Source organism: Ambystoma mexicanum, chromosome 3p, assembly GCF_040938575.1.
Source record: "Ambystoma mexicanum isolate Mex_15411 chromosome 3p, UKY_AmexF1_1, whole genome shotgun sequence".
In the NCBI taxonomy this organism is placed as follows: Eukaryota; Metazoa; Chordata; class Amphibia; order Caudata; family Ambystomatidae; genus Ambystoma; species Ambystoma mexicanum.
Window position 1 is genome coordinate 773,232,859 of NC_090925.1, and position 26,082 is coordinate 773,258,940.

At 44.4% G+C, this 26,082-nt stretch overlaps 1 protein-coding gene across 1 annotated transcript in view; it reads right to left on the bottom strand.

Moving 5' to 3' along the window:
* The window catches only part of PARP2 (poly(ADP-ribose) polymerase 2), a 695,158-nt gene that overhangs the window by 459,290 nt on the left and 209,786 nt on the right, over positions 1–26,082 (bottom strand). Inside the window, exons 8-9 of the mRNA XM_069651725.1 lie at positions 14,459–14,555; positions 5,986–6,061 (exon numbers count right to left, since the gene is read on the bottom strand). Coding sequence (XP_069507826.1) covers positions 5,986–6,061; positions 14,459–14,555 — 173 coding nt within the window. The remainder of the gene's footprint in view (positions 1–5,985; positions 6,062–14,458; positions 14,556–26,082) is intronic.

Below are 26,082 nucleotides of genomic sequence, written 5' to 3' on the forward strand. Positions count from 1 at the left end.
AAGGTGTTCACCGCCAAAGGGCATGATGAGGAGCCGGGACTGCACATCAGGCGCAAACCCCGACTTCCGCAACCACGCAAACCTGCGTATCACGGTGCTCGCCGCCATGGACCTGCCGACACATTCAGCCATGTCCAAACCCGACTGAACGGACTCGCACATGGCATCCTTACCATCCTGGACCATAGCAAGGAAACCATCCCATTCGTCCCCTTCGGGAATATGTTCAGCTGCTAACGCAACACAGTTCCACAGAGTGTGTGTGAAACGAGACAAGGCACATATAGAGTTGGCCGCCTGAAGCGCCATACCACCCGAAGAAAACACTTTCTTCGCCCAGCCATCAAAATGTTTGTCGTCCCCATCAGGAGGGATGGTAGGGTACGACGCCTGCTTTGCCGGGCCCGTGGCCGCCTGCACCACCAAACTCTCCGGAGTGGGGTGCCTGGTCAAGTAGCAGGGGTCGCTACTGGCTGGACGGTATTTTCGCGACAAGGACCTGCCCACCGCCGGGAGACTCTCCGGAGCAGTCCAAGCCGCCGCCACCCTTCTCTGTAGAGCCATATGAAACGGCAGTACCGGGTCAGTTGGGGAACCAACATCAAGGATGTCCGTGAGATCATCCTGCACAAACTCCCCTGGGGGAGCAGACCATCCCCAAGTACTCGGAGACCCTAGCCATAAGGCGCCGGTACGAGGAATCGGCATCAGAGCCAGGCTCAGGCCTACAAAACTCCACCTCCGGAGAGGTGTTCTGTCCACTGGCATCAGACAGTGACTGCCTCAAATCGTCAAATTGGCTATGGCCCGAGACCATCTCATCTGGAACCTGACTAGGAGCCAGGCCATCAGAATCCTCATCCACCTCCGAAATATATTCCAGGTGGTGAAAAGAAGGCACCCGAGAGTGCTTGCTCTTAACCAGAGTCTTTCTAGGGGGTTCCCCCGTGCCACGGGGTACCTCCGACACCCCGACCTCGAAAGGTGTCGAGTGAATCGGCGCCGGCGTCGAGAGAACAGGCATCGGCGCTGAGAGGATCGGCGTCGACGTCAGATGCAGCGCCGCCAGCATCGACAGCGTCGACACAGTCCTCGAAGCCGGAGCTCCGAGCGTGTCCTTCGACGACCTGAGCGTCGACTGCTTCGACAACTTCCTCGGAGCTGGAACCTCGAGAAAGCCTGTCGACGCCCTCGACGCCTCAGGCATCGATGTCTTCCTCGAAGACATCACAGGTGCACACGGTCTCGAACGTGCCGAGGACCGGGACCTGGAACGGGTACGTCGAGAACGAGTCCCTTTGTCCGAACGGGACCTCTCCCTTGACTCGTGCCGACCACACTTGCGAGCGGTGTCTCTCGACCTCACACGGCCGACCCCACTCGGGGGCGCGGACGGCTTAGTACCCTGCGACTCGAGACTCGCCAGCATTTTCTTCCCGAAGGAAGCCCATTCCTCTGGCGTCGCACGGCTGGTGGGGTAAGCGACGTGCCAGGCAAAGTCCTCAGAAGAGGACCTGGAAGACGACCACTGTCGGCGCTTCCGAGAATGCCTCGAAGAGGCCGAGGAGTGGCGAGACCGACTCCTAGAAGGAGACCCACGAGACTTCCGACGACGACGCGGAGAGTCACCTCTCGAATCATCCGTCGAAAGCCCCGCAGACTTCGACTTATGAGGCTTGGACACCTGACCTACCGACAACAACTTCTTACGTTCCCGTAAGGCTTTGGACGTGAGCGACTGGCAGTCGATACAGTCATCCGTGTCGTGGGCCTCCCCGAGGCACCAGAGGCAGGCGTTGTGCGAGTCCGTCACCGACATCTTGGACCCACACTCCCCGCACTTCTTGAAGCCCGGACGCGGGGTCGAAGACGAAGTAGAAAACATCTTCTTACGAAGGATTTTCTCACAAAAACGAACAGGTTCGAAGAACCGAGAAGAACAGAACTCCAAAGAGTCGAGGCGTAACCGAGATTCACGAAGCAACACGTTCGCGGAAAAAACAGAACTGAGGCTACGGGCGTCGTGCGTCCTACTCATCACATCGGATGCCGCATCGACGTAGAAAAAAGTTTCCGAAGCAGCACAGCTGTGGTGATTACCTGTCATAGATATGGAATACGTCGGAGGACCCAATCCCCTCGAATAACATTTATTGATAAAACAAATACTTTTGCAGTCTTTACTGTATTAGCAGTGCACCTATTTGTGTCTCGGCGGGATTCTGAGGCACCTTTTTTTTATCCAATATTTGTCAGATCTGGTAGCTCAGATCTAATAGGTTAGCACCTAGAATTGTTTGGTTACTTACTTAATCTTTCTAACATAACCATCCTTGAATTGTAACATACGAGTGCACCCCTACAACCATTCTATGCCACCTAAGTTCAATACACCTCAGGCTGATGCTTTCCATATGTACTGGAAATGTCCGGTGGTGGCGGGGTTCTGGAGAGAAGTGGCAGAATTATTGGAAGAAATAACACAGGTTCCCCCTGTTATGACCCCCGAGAAATATTTGGCGATATTGGCAAATGTTCCGAAAAAATTCGAAGATTATTCAATATTACTTGTGCCATGGCCAAAAAATGCATACTTCAGAAATTGAAAAGTTCCGCCCCACCCAGTATGAATCATTTTTCGCAAGAATTAACACATATAAATGAGGCAGAAGAACAGTTTGTATTGACCCATCCTGCATCTTGCAGACCCAACGACATTTGGGGCCCTTTCAGGGTCTATTTATGTAACATGATTGGGAGTGATGACATGTCTTTGTAACAGTGAACACAGAATCACGTTAAGATGTACTCTTTGCTGTATATGCGAGTTGTGATGAGATATGGTGCCGTTTTACCTTTGTAACCATGAATAAAGAAAGTTTTTAAAAAAAGGAAAACACCCCAGAACTACACAGGAATCAGAAGAGACTTAAGGTAAGTAAATACGCAAGTCAGCACAGTACCTCAGCACAGAAAAAGATTTTGCAGCAGGACGACTTCAGGATCTGTAGCCAAAAACCCAGGCACCACATTCCTTGTCAGGGGGACAGATGACAGGACCCTGGATGGGCTTTTTCAGTATGGATCGACACAGAAGGCATCAGGCAAGGGTTGCTTTGAGGCTGGACGCGGCTCTGTGGATCTGGAGGTCCGGCAGGATGCCCACAAAATGTCTGCGAGATTCGGAAGACTGCACCCTGCACAATGGCTTGAGGTCCCAGGGTATTTGGGTATTGCAGCCTTTGAGGGTCGCAGCACGACGTGGTATGGCTCAAAATGCTTGAGTCTAGTGGTTCCCGCTAGGCTCTGGGTCCGGGATGTCATTTTCAGAGTCCCCAGGTCGCTTAGAAGGAAGGGCAACGGCAGGCTCCGTTTACACAGCAGGCTCTCTGGCCGCTGGAAATCGTTTCAGCTGCTTCATCTTCCTCTTCGTTTTTGGTTCCAGTGGTCAACTACCGCTTCAGCTTCCAGGATCAGACTTTTATGCAGGAACTTAGACAATCAAATAGACATGCAACATTCAAACTTGGGGGATTGGCAATCCTTTCAGGACAGCCAGTCACCCAGTTTGAACTGGATTCTCACAGGCAGGATGGAAGGCAAAGGGCTGCCGAGTTTTGGACTCCTCCCTCGCTTCCTGCCTTCACACTCTGAAGCCTGTGCTGGGAGTGCACAAAAATCACAAAAAGGCATTTGCCACCCTGGAGGTCAGGGGAAGGAACAAGAAAGGACAAGGAACACTAAAACGGCAAAAAACGAAGGCAGGGTCCATTTTGGGAAAATGAGCACCCATGGGTGCCTTTACTGGGGCTGTGCAAACAGCCCGTGGTAAGGGTGTACCGAATTAATAAAAAGGTTCACTGCCACCAGCCATTAAAGGTAATTTTGTCCTTGTAATATAAATGTTCCATTTAAAATGAGAAAGGGGAAACTCAGTATCTCCCCAACACTCCACATACGGTGGGGGTATTGGTCTCACTTAATAAAATGTAAAAGGGATCCGAAGATCCTTTCTACCCTTGGGAACTGTAGTTTTCACAAGGTTAGCCAGAGAAAGTTAAAAGGGGAGCCCCTGGGGTAACCCACAATAGGCACTTATTGCCAAAAAGTTGTCAGAGGAAAACGTTTAAAAAAGACACTATGGAGAGTCTTAAAAATAACACCCATAAAAAGAGTAAAAGATTCTGTGAGTGTGGAAAATGTTTCCCACTCACAGAGGTAGAAGGAAAAATAAACCACCAGTAAAAGCAAAATGTTCTGGGGTTGACACAGGTCAGAAAGATTTATCATTGCTATGACAATCTAACCTGACACTTCCCCTCTTGGTTGGATGTGTTCGCCTCTCTACGGATAGTGGTTGTACCGCCCTCAAAAAGGTGGGTTGTTCAGAAACTGCCTTAACAGTGTGCAGAAAAAGGCAAAAGTGAGGTCAAATGATCTTCTCTCACTGTTGCTGGAGGCTGGATCGGCTTATGGAGCTGGTGTCCCTTAAGTGAAGGTCAAGGTGGCCATGGTCAGCTGTGGATGGCAGGCAAAAGACCTTAAGAGCAAGATCACATACTGCTAGCTTGCCTGGGATGCAGGCCCCCAGGGTTCCATCCCTTTCCAGGCCCATATAGGACCAAACAAGAGTTGCCCTTTTCTTCATCTGCCCTATGCTTCGGACACCTCCACAAGTGACTCCCTGTGATCTAAGAGTTAAGAAAGAAAGGGGCATAGCTAAGCAGGTGAGTGGAGCAAAGGTAATTTGACCTAGATCCACTTCCAACAGTTAACCACCTGCAAAAGAAGAGGCAGGAAAACTTCCTAAGAAGGGAAAGAAAGGGGCAAGGTTAATAAAAAAGCACCAAAACTGCACTGATGATCCTTAATAATGGTGAAGCTCTTTTGCAGTTTTCTGAAACCTTGAGAGCTGTCGGTCTAGGGTTGAGGAAGCTATGCATAAAATAGCACTGCCCAATACAAACAGTGTTCATACTCGTAATGTATTCTCTATAGCACGTGTGACATAGCTGAAATGATCCATTACACACACATTTTAGTTGGAAATTTTTTTTAAAAGAAAAAATGATGCGACTCCTAGGCAGAGCTATTCAATGTGTATACATATTAATGAAGGTCCCATGATCAAGAATGGTATGAGTCTGTATCCATGACTGAAGGCGTTACGAGGACTAGCAAACACATCTATTACCTATGCTAATCTAGGCCCATTTACCAGATGGTAGGCTTCCCATCACATTCTGAATGCATAGGATGAATCCTATAACTGTCACCTTTGTCCTAAACATCCCAATTGTGTTCTGGGTGTCTTTCATGGCTAGCTAAAAATAGAAGTCAGGGGTCTGGGCGCCTGCACTGCATTGTGGATGCTCAATGAAAGTCAGTCTTCTAGGGGCACAGTTCAATTCCTCCTATATACCTGTGCTGCATTAATAAAGTCTTGTTCATGTCTGCAGTCCTGGAATCTACCCATATTCCACTAAGTTTCAATGGTTCCCAAAAAAGCAGGTATCGTTTTCAAATTGCTATTGAAAGAGTGTAGATGTTTTCTCCTGGCTGTGCCCACCAATCTAGTGCACAGATCTAAATGCTGCAGTAAATCCCAATCAAGAAACAGCTCATAGATCATGATTAAAATACTCATCACTTGGAGAGCCAGTGGCCCCAGCCCTCAAATTCAAAACTGTAAACACAGAATATGCCAACTGTACACCAGCAACCTCTCTGGTGAACATAGATGACAATGTGACAGGACAAACCCCCAATATACTGAAAAAGGAGCAGTTGTTCCTATCACAATACACTGGAATGCATAAAAAAGAAGGCCCAGTTACGCATAATACAAAATTCTTTAATACGTATTACAAGTGTTGTCATTGCTATAGCATAATCACATTTACACATGGATGATAAAGAACCGACACTCAAGGATTTTATGTGAAGACACCAACATTGCCCAGTGTCATTGTGAAAGGTTCTTACTTCTTTTCAAAGATTTTCTTTGCTTTTCCCAGGTCCACTCCACATGCTACAAGTGAATTTTGGCCAACCTTTCCAACTGAGTTAAAGAAAAAAAAAAAACAGTTAAGTATAGCTGGAAGCAGATTTCAATTATGAAATATGTACAGGTAACAAGTTCTACACTCATCTGCTTCCCTGAAACAATGTTTCTGTCCACAGTTGGAAACTTACTGGGCAAAGGACAGTGTGAAATGTTAGGTGAGAAGATACTTTCCAAAAGGAATGGTTATTATGCCCCCCCCACCCCTGACCTCCCTCCCCGAGGTACATTTACTCTAACAATGGTAATGTGGCTGAGCAGACTGGATTCACTCGTCGGTGGAGAGAACAGTGGCACCAGGGTAAAGCTAATCGCACACCACAGAAGAATAGAATCAAAGGAACTCCGCACAGTGGAACAGCAAGTATTTTTTTCAGTAAATATGTCATGTACTATGAAATTTTCACAGAAATGTTACATACTTTGAGAAAAAGACAACACAGTAAAAGGTCCAAAAGAGACCCCCACTCCTCTCCAACACACTTAAAATCAGAAGAACACAGCTTTACAGTACGTAAAATGCAGCAGGTTGTTTGGAAGACTTTAAAAAGTGTGAAAGCAGTTCATACAAGTGAAGGTCTTTATAAAAACAAAAAGCAAATTCCTATCAAAGAATATATCAAGTACAAGTTACTACTTAAATGTCTCGATACTTATAAAAGGTTTAGCTAGATTGTTTTCTAAACGCATGTCCCTTTGGTTTAACTGTACAAAGAACGTAGATCAGCTGCGGCTGTGGTGAAAATGTAGTCACATACTACTTTCAGGTCACAGGATTAGAGGGAGCACTAGCCACTTGTCTGGAGAGTCTTGCAGTCCCCGCCGAAAGAGATCCAAAGCCAGGTTCAAAAACAGGGGTCCAGTGTTGAATGGCAGCACATGAAACAACAAGCCCACTGAAGAAAGATTATGCAGTCACAGAGGACTTGAAGAATTGTACAGAGAGCCAAGAGACCCCGAAGAGGTCCAGCGACAGACTGGGAAAAGGAGGTGGTCAGATGACCCGGTGAGGCACCCCAGGGTGAATGATGCTACAGAGAAAGTAGTAGTCGCGGATGCACAGATCACTTTTAGGACCAGTATTTTAGTTTCTCCTCTTGTGCTGAACATGTTGCAGGGTCTGTACTCAGACCAAGGACATCAATGAGAAAGCACAGATTTGATCCTCATGGGCACATCACATGTGGCCTTGCGTGGAGACAAAAGGACTTTACACAGGCAACTGAACAATCCCATAATGAGGAGAGCTGCAGTGGGTCCGGTTGTCCTACGAAGAATCGGTTGGCGACTACCGCAATTCAGGAAAAATCAGGGAAACACCAGAAGGCTGCAGGCATGATGATGTTCCACAGAGGATTGCCAGATGGAAGGTGATGAGGAGTTGCATGCAAGATTACACAGCAAAGAAGCAGAGTTGCACCATCAGAGAGGAGCGCAACAGCAGTCCAGCAGCACCAACATCCCGGGAACAATTTCTCAGTAGCTACTTACAGGCACATTTCAGCAAATTAAATTTGACAAATGGCAGGAATATTCCTAGAAATACACACAGGAAAAAAGGGGTTAGCTCCGCCCATCAACTAACATCCATGTACCTTTCACAGTATTGGCAGTCATCCAATCCGTATTTGCTAGCAAAGTAGCAGCCACACCGAGATGTGGACTGAGGCTACTAGAATTAAAACTAGATATCAGCCACTTGGAAAAGCCCTTCTGCCCTCTGCACAGCACCAATCTAAGCAAAACAGCAATTCCTTGTGGAACAAACAAAGGAAAAACAACAATCACAAATGGTTGGGGAGTAGCACATTAAAAATCCATTGTTGGCCACTTTGCTGCCATACAGAACAGAAACAAGTCACTACCAAAGGAGTAAAAGGGCTACAGAGTGGTGAAGACAAAAGTAAATTGCATACCTGCTCCCAGCCTACTCCCTAAACCTTTCTAGGTGAGCCTGCTCAGACATGGACATGATGGGGAGGCTCTATGAACTTTCCTGCCCATGTAGGCATATCTGCTAATAAGGGCAGCGTATCAAAAATGTGCTGCGTTGTAAGGGGACCTCTGTACAAGTACCACCGAGAGTTCCAAGAAAGCCTAGAAACTAGCAAAATAGTAAAAGATTTAAGGGGCTACTCGATTTGTAAAAGCAGCCCCAAAAACAGAATTCTGATCCAAAAGTCCCACATCCTCAACCCCAAAGAAAATTCCAGTACGGAAGGGGGAAAATAAAGCACCTTTGTAGAAACTGAAGTCTCAAAGGACTATTAAGCACACATGCTAACCCCACCCAGTCACTTGCCTGCAGGGCGCTAGTCTTACTTTCCATCCATAACAAAAGCTAAATGTGGCGGTGTCTTGTGTAGATGGAATTGAGTGGGCTTGGCAGTTGAAACTCAGTTACTTTCGTGGCAAGTTCAAATGTGTAACTGAATACTATGTCCCATCCCACTTCATACATACAATCTAAAGATTTCTTGTTTACAGATGCAAAGTGAGGGTCCTTTATCATCCAAAAAAAGATCAGCAGAATTAGGTACACGGCTGAAGGTCCACTTTATAGCGCACTTTGCAAATCAGTCACCTTTTCCCTTGACTTTAATGAAGCCCTGAATATTTTAACTAGTCAAATCCATCCATATGTGCTCCTAATGGTGGGGCTACTGGCAGTGTTAATTTGGCTAGTGGCAGTGCACTTTAAAACATGAGTTGTAACCATTGTAGCCCACGAGAAGCCTATTTTCTTCCTGGTTACTCTGAAAATGGAGTCTCTACCAGTTTTGAAATGCAGTAGCCAGACAAGTGTACTTTGTTGCCTTTGTGCAATTCAGGTGTAGACAAAGGAATGAACATGTAGACTTTTTTTCTAAGGTGCGATCTGACTAGTTGTGGAGTTGGTTTGTCGGATGGTGGTAAAGTGTCTGAAATTATCCTGAAATCCATGTGTCCAGTGTTTGTCCCAGCTAATTCCCATAACGGCTTGTGTGGTAGCCAGCTCGGAAAGCTTGAATAGTGCATGAGTGTGCGATTAGAGGTTTGGGTAACCTTCTCCCTCTCGTTTGGGCATAAAAGTTGGCATTCTGCATCAGGATGGTCAACTTCTGGAATTTGATCCTGAAGCATCCAGAGAAATTGATTCAAGGACGAGGATGAAAGATAAGAAACATAACCTTGTGGACTTCAAGAAACCAGACTTTGAAGAGCTCCCCCTTACAATATCAGAAGGAATATATAAGGCACTCTTTCCTTCTCCTTGATCTACCGTGATTGTTCTCCAGAAGGTGTTCTTGCACTGCTCTAACATACAGGACTCATTGCTTCTGCTTGACCCTGGAATTAGAGCACTGCATTCTATTGGCGTGACTGTTCTCTGTTGGGCCTCCGATGACTGAAGCAGGACTTTCACACCATCCTACTGGTTTGGAGACTTTCAGTGGCATGTCCAGGAGCAATGCCTTTGAAACACGTGACCCTAACCCATTACAAGTCCCTTTTTGCTCTTTTACAAATACAAAGCCACTGAATTTCCGTTTCTTCGCCCAGACATCATCCATGGGTCCCTTTGACGTAATTGGGGTTGGTGATCTATTCCATTGGGTCAGCATGTTAGTTTGATGATCTTGCCCAATATGGTTGACAATCGCAGCATCTCCAGCTACTTCTCCAATAACCTTTCTCTGCAAGCTTTTCAACAACGTAGCTATGACCTTTGTTGGATCTTCTGTGCGGCCCCCTGCTGCTTCCTGAAGCTATGTTTCCGCTCATCCGATGTTGCTGGGGTCCTGTCCTGACCTATGCCCAACCAGTAGACACTAGCAACCTCTCTGTCTGCTACTCCTAGTGCAGTGCACACTTTATATTCATACCAAATATGAGTGTTCGCACACACCATTTATATACAAAAACCTATATATTAAGAAAAGTCAAAAGGGAAAAACGATATGCTAATAAGTAAAACTTTGTAAAACAGAGGTCACAACATAGCAAGTAAGTATCAATCTTTAAATAGGATTTCTTAGAGTCAACGTCTTTCCTGAAAAAGAAACAGAAGTAACAGGTATGTAAAAGCCTTTTGGTTCACGGAGGCAAGTGGCCAAGAAGGACTAGTATTGCAAAGAGAGGCAGTCTGTGGCAGGTGAGTTACTAAAGTGTGAAAGTGTCCCCAATGTGCAGTTTCTGGAGTCCCGTTGGAGAGAGAGAGATCCTCCAGAATTTGTGGCGATGAAGAAGAGGTTGGGGAATGAAGAAAATGACAGCCAGCAGTACCAAAAAGTCAGGAGAGCAAATCCCATGGGCCGGGTAAGCTGCTTTCCAGGATTCAGTTGGCTGTTTCCCGAGGTGGTTGCTTCATAGTTTGTTCAGGGATGGCACACCAGTACAGATGGGACACCCACCCCTAATCCCCACCCTTGGGAAGGAGGATTGGTCTAAGTGGAGATTCCCAGGTCAGGGGTCCTAGCCCGAGGAGAAAGGAGAGACTGCTGCAGTCAGCAGTTGCCTGTGATGCAGGGCTCCCACGTCATCCTCTGCCACAGGATCCAGCTTCTGAGGAGGGGGCTAGCTTGGAGGGTCCCTAAAGAACAGCGTTTATCTAAGATAATTGAAGAAAGCGCATCAGAGGTGCCAGCCACAGAAGATCGGGAAGGTGAGTTTGATGGCGGTGGCGGACTTAAGGCTGCATGACCTCTGACGTTTACCTGATGAGGAGAGACAGAACTAGAGAGCTTTCCTGGGTTCCTTTGGCAAAGATTCTTGTATCGGTTCGGCTGAGCGAGTCTTCAGAGTCCTGGCAACGAAGGGATACTCGCATCTGAGTCTGGCGATGCAGGAACAGTCAGACACTTCAGAGAGGCTTGGCCTTCGAGCAGGAGCCGTTATCTTGTTGTCCCACCCGGATCAGGGGAATGGAGCGCTGCTGTGGGTTCCTTCTGGTCTTCTTTGGATAGGCAAGCTTCGCCATCAGATTTTTCAGGCCATCACAGAATGCTGGTGCAGAGCTTTGGTCCTTTCTCGAACAGCAGGTCTTGCAGAGTGCAAGTTTGAAGCGCAAGCTGTATACACGCTGTGTGGGCAAGAGGGTATGCTTTTATCCCCTCTCGGTAACCAGTGAATCAACACTGCACCGAATCACACCAATCATAATTCAAACAGAGCAGTTATCCAAAGGCAGACCGCCCCCCTCCAAGCACACCCATGCATTCTGGAAAGATGCATCAAACAAAAGGGATGAAACCACACTGTTTCCAACGTGTTTCTGAAATGCCAATAACAAATGGTTTCAGGCTGTCCCACACACACCCACCCACCAGAGATGGCCACCTTCTCTCACAAAGAGGGACAAGGGATAGACATGTGACCCTGCAGGTCTTCAAGGCGAACTACATTTTGATAAACGTAGGAGGGGGTTCAAAAGGACCCAGCCAGGTAAAATTGAGTCCACCCAGTAGAACCATTTACACAGGCAGAAATGCCCCCATCAGCTTCGTCTTAGTCACATGACGAACAGATGAAGGGCGTTTTCTCTGCGAGACTAATGGGTACCAATGTCTTAAGAGCCATAAGGAGCACAGAATCACAGTAACCCTCTCAGTCCTGCTTGAGACTAAGCCTTGCAGAGAGAAAAACAAGCGACAATCCCAGAAAAGCTAGCAAAACGTACAGAGGGTTCCCTCATGGGGTTACAAAATAGGCTTTCTGCCCATCAGCTCTAAACTGGACTTACAAAGTACTGTAGAGTCGAAACTGCTGGCTGGACATCTTTGGGTTCCCCACCATCCTTATCTGTGTCTTCTTTGGCTTCACTTTGTCCTTGGGACACCAGTGTGCAGCCCTGAAACATTTGTCCATAGACTAACATTAGAACTGTTCTGATGGGTTGGGCAGTTTCATATAAATGGAATAGCTTTAGTCTCATGTGGGTGGTAGTTTCAATTTTAATGGGCCTGTGAGCCACAAAGGTCAGGTTGTGGACAACATTTTTGAGCCTACAAGGTCATATGTTATGTGTTTTTCTAAACCTGAAAAGTTATTCATTTACTAGTCAACTTGTATATACGTTTTAGCACAAGTGACTATTTCACAGACCGCCCGTGTACGGATTCCCTTATTATGAGCCTATTTTAAACGCCAACTGTACCCTTTAACAATATATGATATGGCATTTATAACGCGCCTATACAAAAGTGTTTCAAGGCGTGACGAGGCAAGCAAGGGGGCACAGAGGGAAGCCAGAACGATCTTACTAGGCCAGGTGATATTGGGATCGCGCAAGCGCAAGGGAGGTGGAGGGAAGGGAGAGAGGACAGTGTAGTACAAAGGATCAACAGTAATAATTAAATAGAATAGAACAATAGGTAAAGTGCAGCCAGCTTGTGGCAAGTACAGGGGTAAGTGCAGACATCAAGTGTCAGGCGCTGGTGGGTGCAGTAGGGATACATAAACAGCCCCAAGGTGCAGGGGTTGCCTGGGAGGCAGTGCAAGAGTGCAGCTGGCAGGGGAAGGGACCTGGGCCCAAGAACAGAGGGTAGCCAGGTGACCAGCGCAGTTTGAGTCAGGAGTTCAGCAGGGGAGAGGGTAAAAACAGAAGCAAAGAAGGTGGTCTTGAGGTGCTACCGAACCGTAGATGGTTCTCCTCAAGTTTCAGGGAGGCTGTTCCAGAGGGAGGCCCCAGCCAAAGAAACATCTACCACCAACTCGTTGCTTGGAGAAGCGACTGAACCTGAGGGAGTTGGAGGCGGATAAGCCCAGAGCTCGAGAGGGAAGATATTTAGGAAGGGAGAGTTTGAAGAATCAGGAAAATGTCTTTTGAACCATCCTGCAAGCCAAGTAGATTGGTGCATCGCAGCCGTAGAAACAAGGTCTAACAAAAATATGCCACAGCCCGAGGAAAGACATCTTCGATCTGATGTCATATCAGACATTGGCAAACAATGAGAGACCCAACTAGAGGATCATTTATTTTTATTTGTTCTGTTAAGCGCTTAATTGTTGCCTTATGGCCACTTCTTAGCCCTGACCACCTTCAGTTATAAAGCAGATGGGGCTCCGCAACATACAGGGTTTGTAATGCACATGCACTAGCAGCTGCACAGTCAACAACAAAAATGTGACTGTCAAGACAACGGTTTTGTCACTGGAAGAAAAATATCAAAAGCATAGAGAAGCAAAACATTTAGAACCCAATCTGGTTCAGTTTATCTAAAATGTTTAAAGTGTCAGATAGAGAAAATAAATTGAGTTCCTCTACAAACTTACTGCTCCTGGATAGGTTCTGCAGGATTCGATCTGGATGCTATAACAGGGCAAGTAAGAAATTAAAAATAATACACAATGAACAGTAAGGGTGTTGATTCCTCTCAACAAGTTAAAATGTTTCCTAGCAGCCTTCAATATGTAAATATGTTGCTAGGTTAATTGATTGATGGGAGGGTTTGTCCTGAAGACCTCCCCCACGCCCTAATGAGAGAAGGGTAGAAGGGAACCTCCTCTGCCACAAGCTGGTAGATTAGAGGGACAATAAGAGAACAGGGTAGGGAACAGAATCAATATGCATCTTGTATGCTTGAGCAACTTGTGGGTCACTTGGAAGAAAAGAAGGGTGTGGCATAACGGGGCAGAAGTTTCCAGTAGCTTAGGAACTAACTGTCCTGGAGGTCTGGCACCTGGCCCTCCCAGGTAGCAAAGAGAAAACTAAAATCACTTTTCATTCAAGATCTGATGAACAACAGCTATTGGCAACATCAACTGTGACTAATGAAAGATACAAATTGATGGAGTGTGAAACGAGATTCTGAATTGGGATTAGACAAGTTCCCTCATCGGTGTCCCATTTAAGCCACCTTTATAAATGCTTCCAGAAGTCACTCACAATATCCAATTTCGATCTGCAGGAGCCCACATGGAGCCAAAAGACTTAAGTAAACCAGAATTCCAGGAAGCGTACACACAAGAAAAAAGCACAAACAGATTTTGCATTGCCATAAAAATAACAGTATTTCCAAACAAAAATCACAGGGAACCATACAAACGAGAACAAACATGTGAAACAATATAAATCCAGGGTGAAAAAGAAAAGAAAAAAAAACAAGGAATCAAACGGAATAAATGAACAGTGAAATGGCAGAACCAGTAGAGTAAGAATTTGGCTATGCGAAAGGCACATTAAAATTCCAAACAATCTTCTCACAAAAACCAGTACTATACCATGGAGAAGGTTGTCAGATGACACGCAGAGTGCAGACTGAGGAGCAGGGAAGGTGGGAGGAAACATGTCTAAGGGTCTCTACCCCAATTCCAGTGGCAATACACCCCATCATTCGTCCAAGATGCACTACTCCTATCACGCTTTTCAACGCCTCCTACAGTTGGAGAGGGCAACATGCTAGCATCTTTTACCTCTTCCCCATCTCATCCACACGCTGAAGTTCTTCTGATGATCATCCTCGAGTAATTGTATGAGGTAGTATTTGTTGTTGTTAAATTGAAGGTTTGTCTGTATAAAAGGAAATCATATGTAAACATGCAGGCCATATTAAATTTAAAACGAAAATCGAATGCGTGAGCTGGGGACATCTAGGACTATACAACTAGTTACACATTTGACCTCTTACTTTACCTCTACTATTAATAATCTCTACCTAGGAGTTAAGCACAAAGCATATGCAACCATGCATAACACAAACAAAAGTTACTTACCTGTAACCATAGTACATTACTATAGGCTTCTTCATCTCACTTCTAACATTTAGATTGATCCTCATGTGTCAAGCAGATCCCACAACACTACCAAATATATGTATTTAAAAATAAACAAATACACCAACATGAACAAATGCACCGACCGTGCATTAGTCGCCACTGAGAAATAGGTATTTTTCCATGCTAATGCTCATAGCCAGGGAACACAATGCTTTGCTCAGTGGCAGCTGAGCCATGTTGTTGAAATGCAAAGGGAGGCCTGGATACCTTCCATCGCTGTACCTTTCATAATATTAAATTGTCTTTACACTGTCAAGTAGGGCCTTCATACCCATATGTGTGTTGAGATTCAGCAGTCTCTAACACCAGTGGGACCTCTCCCCTGCCCCCTCCATCCCTCCCGCTCCGTGTGCTTGTGATTGGCTGTTCCCTTAGGCAGGCTCTTAACATCACTCTATGGCGGGGGTGCAGCCTTCTGTAGCCCCTCGGCAAAGGTCCCAGAGGCAAAGTACATCTCCAGATTGTGTCTGCCTGCGTCAGCAGCGGAAGCAGGCAGCGACAAAGTAGGTGTGATGCGGACAGGGGGCACAGCAATCACTGTGCCCCACTAATCTGGCTCACCTTTCTCTTATTTTCCTCACAGCCCATTAGAGTTTAGCCCGCACTCCAGGCCATGAGACAAAAAACCAGGGAATACCGTTCAATCAAAAAAGTGAGCCAGAAACTCGTAGTGGGAATACTTACAAGTTTAATTGTTTACAAAAAAATATATATTTAAAAGCCACCATTGACAGAAACAACAGAGGCAGGACACCAAAAGAACAGTCCAGAATGGACGCATTTCGCGCTTTCCAGAGCGCTTGTTCACCAATGGGGGGGAGGGAGTGGTTAAACATCGTATAAATAGCAGTGTAAGTCCATTGATAGTGTCTATGACCCAGTAGAGGTATATGTCTAAAGGTAAGGCTGATGGCAGACATCTTGTAACATAAAACCACATACCTGCATCATGTTAAAAGCTTCAAATGCAACAGAAAATGCAACAAAGAGCAGCCACGGTTAATTAAAAAAAAAAGGTGCAATAAAATGAGCCCCAATGTTATTCATGAAAGAAACCAGCATGTCCGTCCATATAGACCAATAAGAATATTAACAGCATAAATAATAGTCTAAATGCAAATGCTAAGTAGCAACGCTATGGCATGCATAGTACAACGGCTGGAATGCAACATAATGAAAGATGTAACAATGTAACAGTGTTTCAATCCAAATGCAGCAGTTGCAGTGTTATCACAAATTAAAAGCAAAATGCAAGATATTTAAAATGCAATAAAGTATTGGCAAAGTGCAAAGACATTATATAGCAGCATTATGGTCACAATAAAGTGCAAGTGCATATCGATGACTCAATAAAAATGCATTAGTCAAAGATTGAGAAGCAGCAAGATGTTGGCAAAGTGCAAAAATATTGTGTAGCAGTTATTAAAATCAGAATAAAGTGCAAGTGCATATCAATGGCTGAGTATAATTACATCAGTCAAAATAGCAGCAAGATTACAGCACAATGCAAACACTGAAATACAATGCCGAAACAATATAAAGATGGTTAAAAATACACGACTAATAAAATCATCAAAAGCGCTACAAAAGTGCAAATGCAAGTACAACGTGACGACTGGGCTGATTGTGGCAAAACGGATGATAATAATAATGCCCAATGGTAGGATACCAACGCTTACCTGCCAACATAATAACTAAACATTACGTTGAGACAGACCAAAGGAAAAACACTGAAAGCTTAAGAAAAAGCATAACAATGAAAATACACCATGAAGGACCCCCATTGACCCAAAGAATGTAAAAAAGCAGCAACCAATGTAAAAATAAAACAGGTATATATGAGGAAAACTAAACCCTCATACTGGCAGTATTAAGGTCTAGGCCAACTGCCAGTACAAGGTGAGCAAAAAACATAGGAAAACATATGTATGACATGCCGAGTACATGAAAAAATCAAGGAAGCATAAGAATGAAATTAAAGCAAAAAAGACATCAAAATGCAGAAGGATCCCCTGTAACAGAAATCTAGACTCCCAAAAAGGTATACAGCTCCTCGTCAATGTTACGGCCGTTGGGTATCTTGGTTGTCAAAATCCAGAATGTAGTTGGTTTCAAGCTGTCGTAATTTTAAAACTCTGTCACCACCTCTGGGGTTCTTACCCACATGTGCCACTGCAAAGAAGCTGAGCAAACGAAAGTCATTATCATGTTTGTCCTTGAAATGTTTAGCCATAGGGAACGCCGGGTCGGAATTTTTTTATCGCCCTCAAATGCTGCAATACTCTTTTCAATTTGCATGTGGTGCTCCCCACATACCATTTCTGGCAGGGGCAGCACAGGACAAACAACAAATGCAGTGTCACAGGTCATGAGAGGCTTAATGTCGTGATGAATGGAAGTCACAGGGTGAATGAAAAATTTCTATATGACAGCATGTGTGCAAACTTTACATTTGGAACATTTTGTGAACCCCAAAGCAGGAGTAGCAAGCCAATTGGCAGACTTACATTAGGTAGAGGAGACAAAAAGATGGATACAAGTTTGTCTTTAAAAGACAAAGCTCTTTTTTATGTTAGCGTCGGTCGTGTAGGTAGTACTGAAAGAAGGTCCTTGTCCAGCCTTAAAACCCACCAAAGATTTTGGATGATTTTCTGAACATGAACAGATGAATTGTCATAGGTGATAATGAGGCGTGGATCGTCATTAGATGCAGACTTATTGGGTTTATTGCCATGCAGCAATGTATCCCTAGACAGGGGACGTGCCTTATTGTAGGCAGTTTCAATGACAGTTTTGGCATATCCCCGTTTCAAAAAATCTACCGCTGATGAGGCAAAAAATTGCCCTACCTCAGTGCAGTTCCGACAGTAGCGGATGAACTCCCCGTTCGGAATACTTTTCTTGCAGCTTGGTGGATGGCTGCTGCTGGCATGCAAGGGTAAACCGGTGTTAGAAGATTTTTTTATAAAGGGAAGTGTGAATACCGGAGATGTCTAGACTAACATTGACATCTAGGTACACAATTTCAGTCATACTGTGTGCCTCAGTAAAAATCAAATTCACCCGATTAATATTAATGTGTTTAACAAATAACCAGTCACGTTCAGTTCCTTTGCATATGACAAAAACATCGTCGATATACCTCCACCATACAATAATCTGTGTGGGAAAGTGAGCAGAAATCAAATCAGACAGTAATGTGGCCTCCCACCATCCCATCATGAGATTGGCATACAAGGGCGCAAATGTGCTGCCTATCGCGGTGCCTCTCATCTGGTTTAAAAAAAGAACCCTCAAACAAAAAAACATTATTGGTCAAACAGAAAAATAACATTTCCAAAATCACAGTAGTGTGACTCAATAAGTTTAAATAACGGGAATCCAAAAAGTGCTTACAGGCCCTCAACCCTATGTCATGATCGATGGAGGTATATATCAAAACAACATCTAGAGTGGCTAAAATAAGACCCTCTTCCCATGGGATGTCACTGATATGTTGCAGAAAATCCTTGGTGTCACGTAAATAAGATGGTAAAACTGAAACAAACAAAATCAGAGTCTCATCTATAAACTGTGCCAAGTGCTCCACCAATGAACCACATAAAGTGACAATGGGTCTGCTGCCAGGTGGATGTGTCAAAGATTTGTGTGTCTTGGGAAGAAAATACATTGTGGGTATGGTAAAACAAAAAGGGACAAGGAATGTACACAAATCCTCATCCAGAAAACCATGCTATAACCACTTAGCACATAGTGACGTCAAATTCAACTGGATCTCAGGTTTGCAGATAAAGGGAGGTAACAAATTATCACGAAGTTGCCCGTTTGCTTACGCCACATAACTGACACGATCCTGTATTACAATATTGGACCCCTTGTCCGCCTTTTTAATCACTATGTTAGGCAAGTTCTCTAGCTCAGACATGGCTTTACGTTGGGATAGGGTGAGATTTTGTTTATATTGAAACAGCTCTTGCGTTATTTTCGAAGATCACTGACGCATAGATCGTGAAAAGCTTCAATGCAACCCCCATCTGGAATAGGTGGGTTAAATCTGGATTCTGATTTGAGTTTGGTATGAACATCCCAGTTTGGATCAATGTCAAAGTCTGAAAAGTCAAAATTGGAGGGATCAAATGAGTCATCATAAAGTGAAGCCAAACTAACCAATGATATATATATATAGATATATATATATATCTGTGTTGCCTAGCCATCTCTCACATCTAGGAGAACTGGTGGTTCTAGATGAACTGTACTCCAATTGTGCTAGCGACTCCAAAATGAATTGTGAGCATTAACCTGCAGTGCATCTAGGCAGAACTCTGATTATCAGTTTGCAATCAGTTTGCATCACATCTCGACAGAATTATGAATATTGGCTTGCGTCGCATTTGGACGGAGTTGTGAATATTGGCTTGCATCACATCTAGACAGAGGTGTAAATATTGTCCTGAATCGCATCTGGACAGAGTTGTGGATATTGGCTTGCATCGTATTATTTGGACGGAGTTGTGAATATTGGCTTGCATCACATTTAGACAAACAGGAATATTAGCTTGCGTCAAATTTAGACAGAATTATGTATATTACCTTGTGTCACATTTGGGCATAATTATGAATATTAGCTTGCGTCTAATTTGGACAGAATTGTGAATATTAGCTTTTATCATATCAAGACAGGAATGTGAATATTAGCTTGTGCCACATCTAGATGTAATTTTGGAGATTAGCAGGCACCAGATCGGGAAAGAATTGTGAAGATTAGCATGCATCATATCTAGTTAGCAATGCCACTACCCAATCCCACAAATAAAATCTGACTCCTCTGCATACACCTCTCAAACTCTAACTAAATACAACCACACCTCTAAAGGACACCAAACCGCACGCACTTCACTGCAACAGTAAAACAAATCACACAGCCTCGCACAACAGAACCTGACGGCTACCACCCGGAAAAAGCCCACAAGCACAGCGAACGGTATGTGAGAAACCTGAAGGTGTCTCACCCGCTAGTCCCTGGGGATCTGTCATCCAGGTGGCCAGGACACGGCCATCATTATTGGATCCAGTTCCTGGGTGTGGACCAGTGTGGGAGGATCACCTGGATGAGGGGTCTTCGGTGAGTGGAAGTGGGACACCGAAGGGTGAGACGCAGTATCCTCTTTCCTGTAACACTTTTTCCCCATCCTACCAGGTAGGATACCTAGAAGCTCAAACCCCCCCTCCTCATTTCCCGACACAAACATTTTCTCACTGACAGTTCATCGTGAGTGACAACAGACTGAAAACAGAGCTGTATATCTGACATGTCCCAACACCCTGGTCCGGCGATTACTAATCATTACACACACCTGACTCCCATCACACTTCCCCACACAGATAAAAGGCAGAGCACGAAAGCACACTCTGAGCGAGGAAAAGCACACTAGGAAACAGCAGTTCAAAGGTGGCAATTTAACATGAGGATAAAGGCGGTGATACCAGAGAGGGTTGCAAGGAGGGAAGTACCCTTGACCTCTGAAAACGGTTATTTTTACGAACCTTGGAAAGTGAGAAGCCCAAGACCAGGAACTGAAGCTGAACAAACCCATACTGTGCATCAAAAGTATCTGGGGCACTCCTGTGTAGATAAGCCAAGCCGGGAGGAGCAATCGCTGCGGTGATACTGTCCTAGAAAGCCACGCCAGTAGAAGCAGCACAGCCAGTGAGTTAGAGAAACCGATACAAAATCAGCTTGTGTTTCAACCAAGGTTACAAGCGGCAGCATTGTATGAAGAAATCCACAAAGGACAGTGTTTGAAGCGCATGTGATGAGAGGCACAAAAAAGAGGAAACTAAACAAGTGGAAACTAAAGGAGACCTTCAAATGAGCATGCGAGTGCTCATTCGTAGGAATCCAAGTGAATGGCAACTGCTTTTTAAAAAAGCAACTTTGTATCAAAGTGGTCCTACAACGGGTCAAGTGAAACCCTGAAAGTCTTCGATAAGTATGATATAAAATTGACATTGGTCCGAGCCCGGCTAAGGGAGACTAATTGTGATAAAGGAAACTGAGCCCGGCAGTGGGAGATGCGGGGTGAACCCGAGTCACCTGAGAAGGGATAAAGGGATCTGAGCCCAGCTAAGGGGGATCTGGGGTGAACCGTGCGCTACCCAAGAAGGAATCATTTTTGTAATCTTAAAATAAAGGGATCTGAGCCCGGTTGAAGGGGATCCAGGGAGACGCCCAAATCATATAATTATAAGAAGAAAATAACTTTGTTTTTGTTTTGTACACCAGGCCATCCGAATCAAGAGACTTTGATGGAAAAGAAACTTGAGCAAAGAAGGTCCTGAAGTTGGAATTGGAACTGTATCCTCGTGTCAAGGAAGCCAGAGTGTGTGCTTGGCTCGAGTGATCCACCTTGCCCCATGCTGAAAACGTGGGGCAGGGAGGCTAACAGCCCGAACATACTGACTTATTTGTGAACACTTCTTTCTTTTTCATGAACATTACCCCACACTATTTGTAAAGTAGCAGTAAGGATTGGCAATAGGTTTTTTTGTATAGGCCCTTTTATTTTGACATGACTCCACTAGAGTGCATCATTATTATTTGATGGTCGTAGCTTGCTCCATCTGTAGATTTAAGTTAAAATGGGCGTTTTTCAACCCCTTGTGAAAGTTCAATAAATAACCTTGAACTGTGGTCACTTGATTCTGTCTTACTGCGATAGTATGCCTTCCTTACAAGTTTTTACCAAACTGAAGCTGCAAATAGCACATCACAGCTCTCTTGCACTTTTCCCTCTCGGTCCTACCAACTCACCCTACCTCCTTTCCTTTTCAGATCCACCAGGGGACCACTATGGTGGTGATAGTGCACTGTACAAATGTCCTTTAACCTTAACATATGGATGCACAGGCTCTCAGCCGGTGTAAAGCCGCACTATGTTTAGTGGCCATCGAATAGTTGGTCAATGTATTGCCAAACTGATAAGTTAAAACATCAACTGGGATATACCCTAGTCACTAGCATGCATGCATGCATGCATGCATGCATGTTCCTCCCTGCCGACGCCTTACATAGACAGTTTATTCTTCACCTGCATATGTATGGGTTTTGTTTTTTTCACTAACTTTTGCAATATGTCACATCGCAACCTCATAGCAAAATGCGCGTTACACCTCACTGCAAACATGGAATATTCCAATTTCAATGTCTTTACATACATTGCTGTACAGAAAATTAACCTGATCGAATACAAGATTCAGAGGGGTAATGTCTGTGGTTGCTGCCATGTAGATGATGCAGTCAGTTTTACAGCATTCTAGCTGGGATGGGAAGCCAGTGTAGCTCTCTTAGGGCAGGAGAATTGTGGTTGTTTTCCTTGCTTCCAATTAGGAGTGTGCCACAGTGTGTTAGGTGGCCCTATTTGGTGTTGGGTGCAATGCCAGCACAATGGTGAGTAGGGAGTCCCTTTACACACGTCCCCCCAGCCCACCATCGATATGGAAGATTACCAGAAACTAAACTGTGGTTCTCAAATTCACTGGATGGAAGCCTTTAATTGTCTGGAGGAGGGCTAGCTGGTACCAGGTAGTTTGGGCCTTTCTATTCATATGTCATCACAAGGCGAGTGCCATCTATAATGGACCAACGTGTTTTGGCAATCAGGTCCAAGTGAAGTGGGTGTGGGGGCGAGGGGTGGGAGACGCCAAGGTGCATTAGCCACCCTTGAATGGTATCCTGCATAGATCGGTGGCAGTCGGACAAATGTCAAACTTTGTGTGATTGTGCTACAGGTATGTGCTTCTCATCTAGTCCTGCGTACCACAGACTGAAGTTTAACTTGGTATTCTTTTAAATTCGCAAGTTATGCATGGATTAGCAAGAAGAATTTCCTCCAGGTGGAGGGCTTGTGGTAGAACAGAGTTAAATGCATTTCTTAGTAGTGTTTGTCACATCTACAAAGGTACTCCTGTTTCCAAGCCTATGCAGCAATGCTTAATGAACGGGTGTACTGAACTCCATGTGGGACCCCTGCAAATATTGTCTAGCAGTAAGTTTGCTCCAGGAATGCAAATGGAGCTCCTATTGCCCCTGTAAAATGTGCTCTTGGCTTACCTGCCAGTCTAACATTGTGGATGCACTGTACTATCCATCTTGCAATATTACGTTTACGGATGATGTGTCCCCTTTGGTCTACCTTCTAGGCCCTCAACTATTGGGCTGTTTACCTAGGTCTTCTTGGGTCCATGTAAAACTACCACTCTCATACAACAAGTCTATGAAGATTTCTTTCAGCTTTAGATTGCGGGTCTTGAAAGAACACTGGTAGTTTAATTGTCTGCGTCCCTTATTGTTTATGTGCACAATGACTCCCACTGAAAAAGAAATGTGAGCAGTCCTATCACAGCTGGACGAGATAGGCACATAGAGGTGTGAGCTAAGGCTATGTTAATGCTACACTGTTTATTTTATACCTTAATGGGCTGCACAGTGGCCTCAGTTAGAATTATCAAATGTCTAAAATGGAGCTAGCCAGACTTCTTGGCGACTTTATTAACTTTTGGAATTAACATGGGCGGCTAATCATCAACTTGGCTAAATCAAAACATGCGTTTGAGAAAGACAAAAGGTGCAAAGTTAAGGTTCCTTGTAAATAATGTGCCCGTGGAAAGGGTATGCGTGTATGTAATTTTTAAAATTTTTATTTAAATTCTGCATGTAGTGCAAACAAAGCAACAAGTGGAACAAAGCGCTGTGCAGTATTACCATATATAAAAATACTATCAAAACAAAGCACAGATAAGAACACAACTCATAAAACAGGTAACAGATAGAAAACATACAAAATCAGGAATTAAAATGCAGCATTCCAGTACCAACATTTTATGGTTTATGAAACTATTCTGGAACTAGTCATAACTTTCCACAGCTTTCCAACATTTAGCAGCAGCAGAATAAGGTCTTTTCAGTAAAGCTGAACGTTTGCATCTAGGTGCTTCAAGGCATAATGAGTTATGACTACGTACACCTCATAGTACCTGCCGTAATGTTTATCAGTATTATAAGGGGGCGTCTTGAAATTAATTGCTTTATAAGTTCATTTACAAAAAAGCAGAAGTCAATGAAGATTTTTTTAAATTGGGGTAATGTGTTCACATTTCCTGGCTCCACATATCAAACAGGCAGCAACATTGAAAACTGCTTACAACTGGGACATAGAGGACTTGGGCAGGCCTACTAAAAGGGATTTTCCAAAATCAACATGGGATAACACCAAGGATAGCAATAATAAACAGAAATGTACCACAGAAAGAAAAGTTTTCACAGCTATCAAATAAAACTGATCATTTGCCAATGTCACTTGAGTTTTTATGTGGGCCTATCAGAAGACAAGAGGCTAAAATGAAAGTAAGAATTTGCAGAATTGGCAAATTCCAAAGAAGCCCCCAGAGTATGTGCTTCAATACACCATTTTGTAAATAGGTGGTTTATGAGAAAGTTAAAAGCAAAATATTAAAATCTCGATTTTAAAAGGATTCAAATATAAAAGCATCGGCCATCCAACACTCAATGTCTTGAAGGCATTCACAGAGGCGTTTCAGTTCTCCTTCAGATGCGGTGCAGCAGCATACTGATGCATACACACCATATTTCGCAACCGAATTTCCAAGTGGTTCTTTATACAAATTGAAAGAATGGCCGAGAGGATTGACCCATATGGCACTGCAAACAGAAATGGAAAGTGATCAGCGCGCAACCCATACTTATAAACTATCAGTCAGGAAAGAGTGCTACAATCTAAGACGAATCCTCTAATCCCCATGATATTGTCTCAAAGTACCTTGTGGTTGATCAGGATGAACCCATCGACAAATCGAGATGCACCAGCAACCAAAAGGCCCCATCATCCAGAATCTTGGCGGTTTCCGTGGTAAGACTGTGCTGACACTCTGTTGGGCTTCTCAATTAACTAATGTACACATAAAAATGAAGCAATCCTCTGCAGTGCTAAGGGCCATAGGATTCTGGGCATTACCCACTTTGAAATCGTGAAATGTTTATATTTCAAAGACATCACCCAGATGCTGTATGGGGCTGAGGTGTGGGGCTTGGTTTCAAGCAAGCACATTGATACAATTGAAAAGTAATTTCTCAAAAATAAAACCTTGGGAGTTCAGAGTTCTACAGCCAATCTAATGGTACACAATGATGCCCAGACTGATTAACAGTTTGCATGTTATGGATGGGTGCACTAGCATGGGATTCAAAATGAACCTGCAGGTCTATGCAGGTTAATTGTGGAAGATCTCTTTGCCTCTTGTGGCAAGTCAGATGTAGGAGACGGACAAGAGGACATGGTTCAACAAATGAGTTTATTAAAGAAATGAAAGAAGACCTTCTCTAACAACATTTCTATGAAGGGTTACCTACACTGGAAAATAATAAACGGGTGATCGTGAAGAAGTTTCACAAATAAATACAATCCTCGGTCCAAATCTTCTAATCTGCCATCTGTGCAACCACTACAAAAAGAAATAAAGAAAAGGACAACTGAGCTTGAGCTTAGATCAGGTAATTTACCCTTTGAGAATTTCATGGTGGCTGGTTTTCTGCCCCCGTCCGCACCCACCAAAGAGTTCTTCTGATCTCTTTGAGTTCTCGATTAAAAATCAAAGTTCAATTTTCTGGTTGTAAACGAAGTCCTTGTGAAATAACCCAAAAAGTATTTGCTTTATCCCTTCTCCTTGGAAATCTATATAAATGGATAGCTCGTTAGTCACAATGCCAACACGTTTCACAGCTTATTCTTTCACCTCAGGTAGGCTATGGGCCTGGCCAATTAATCAAAATAAAAGGTAAACAAGCAACCGATAATAACAATAAAATGGACAACCGATCATGTGACACCACCACACACTAACGGTCTAGATGGAAGGCAGTTTGAAAGACATTCACATACTGGACACTATTGAGTAGTGGACAGCAGCACCTCGCATTAAGGACGGAGGTTGGAGCGCGACTGCGCAGGCTCACGAAGTGGCCCAGGTTGGGATGTCACAGATGTCCACACACCGCACTCGAGTCCTGCCACCACATACGTCGTATCATGATGTGCTTTGCCCTGATGGAGGCTGGGTTGATGGTTCGCAATCAACCATATAGCCGAAAGTCGAGTTAGCAGTTCTACTAAAGTCCATATGCCATCATAAGCCGTAGTCCACATTTTGAACACTTAAGTTGACCAGCCATAGTCACGAAAATT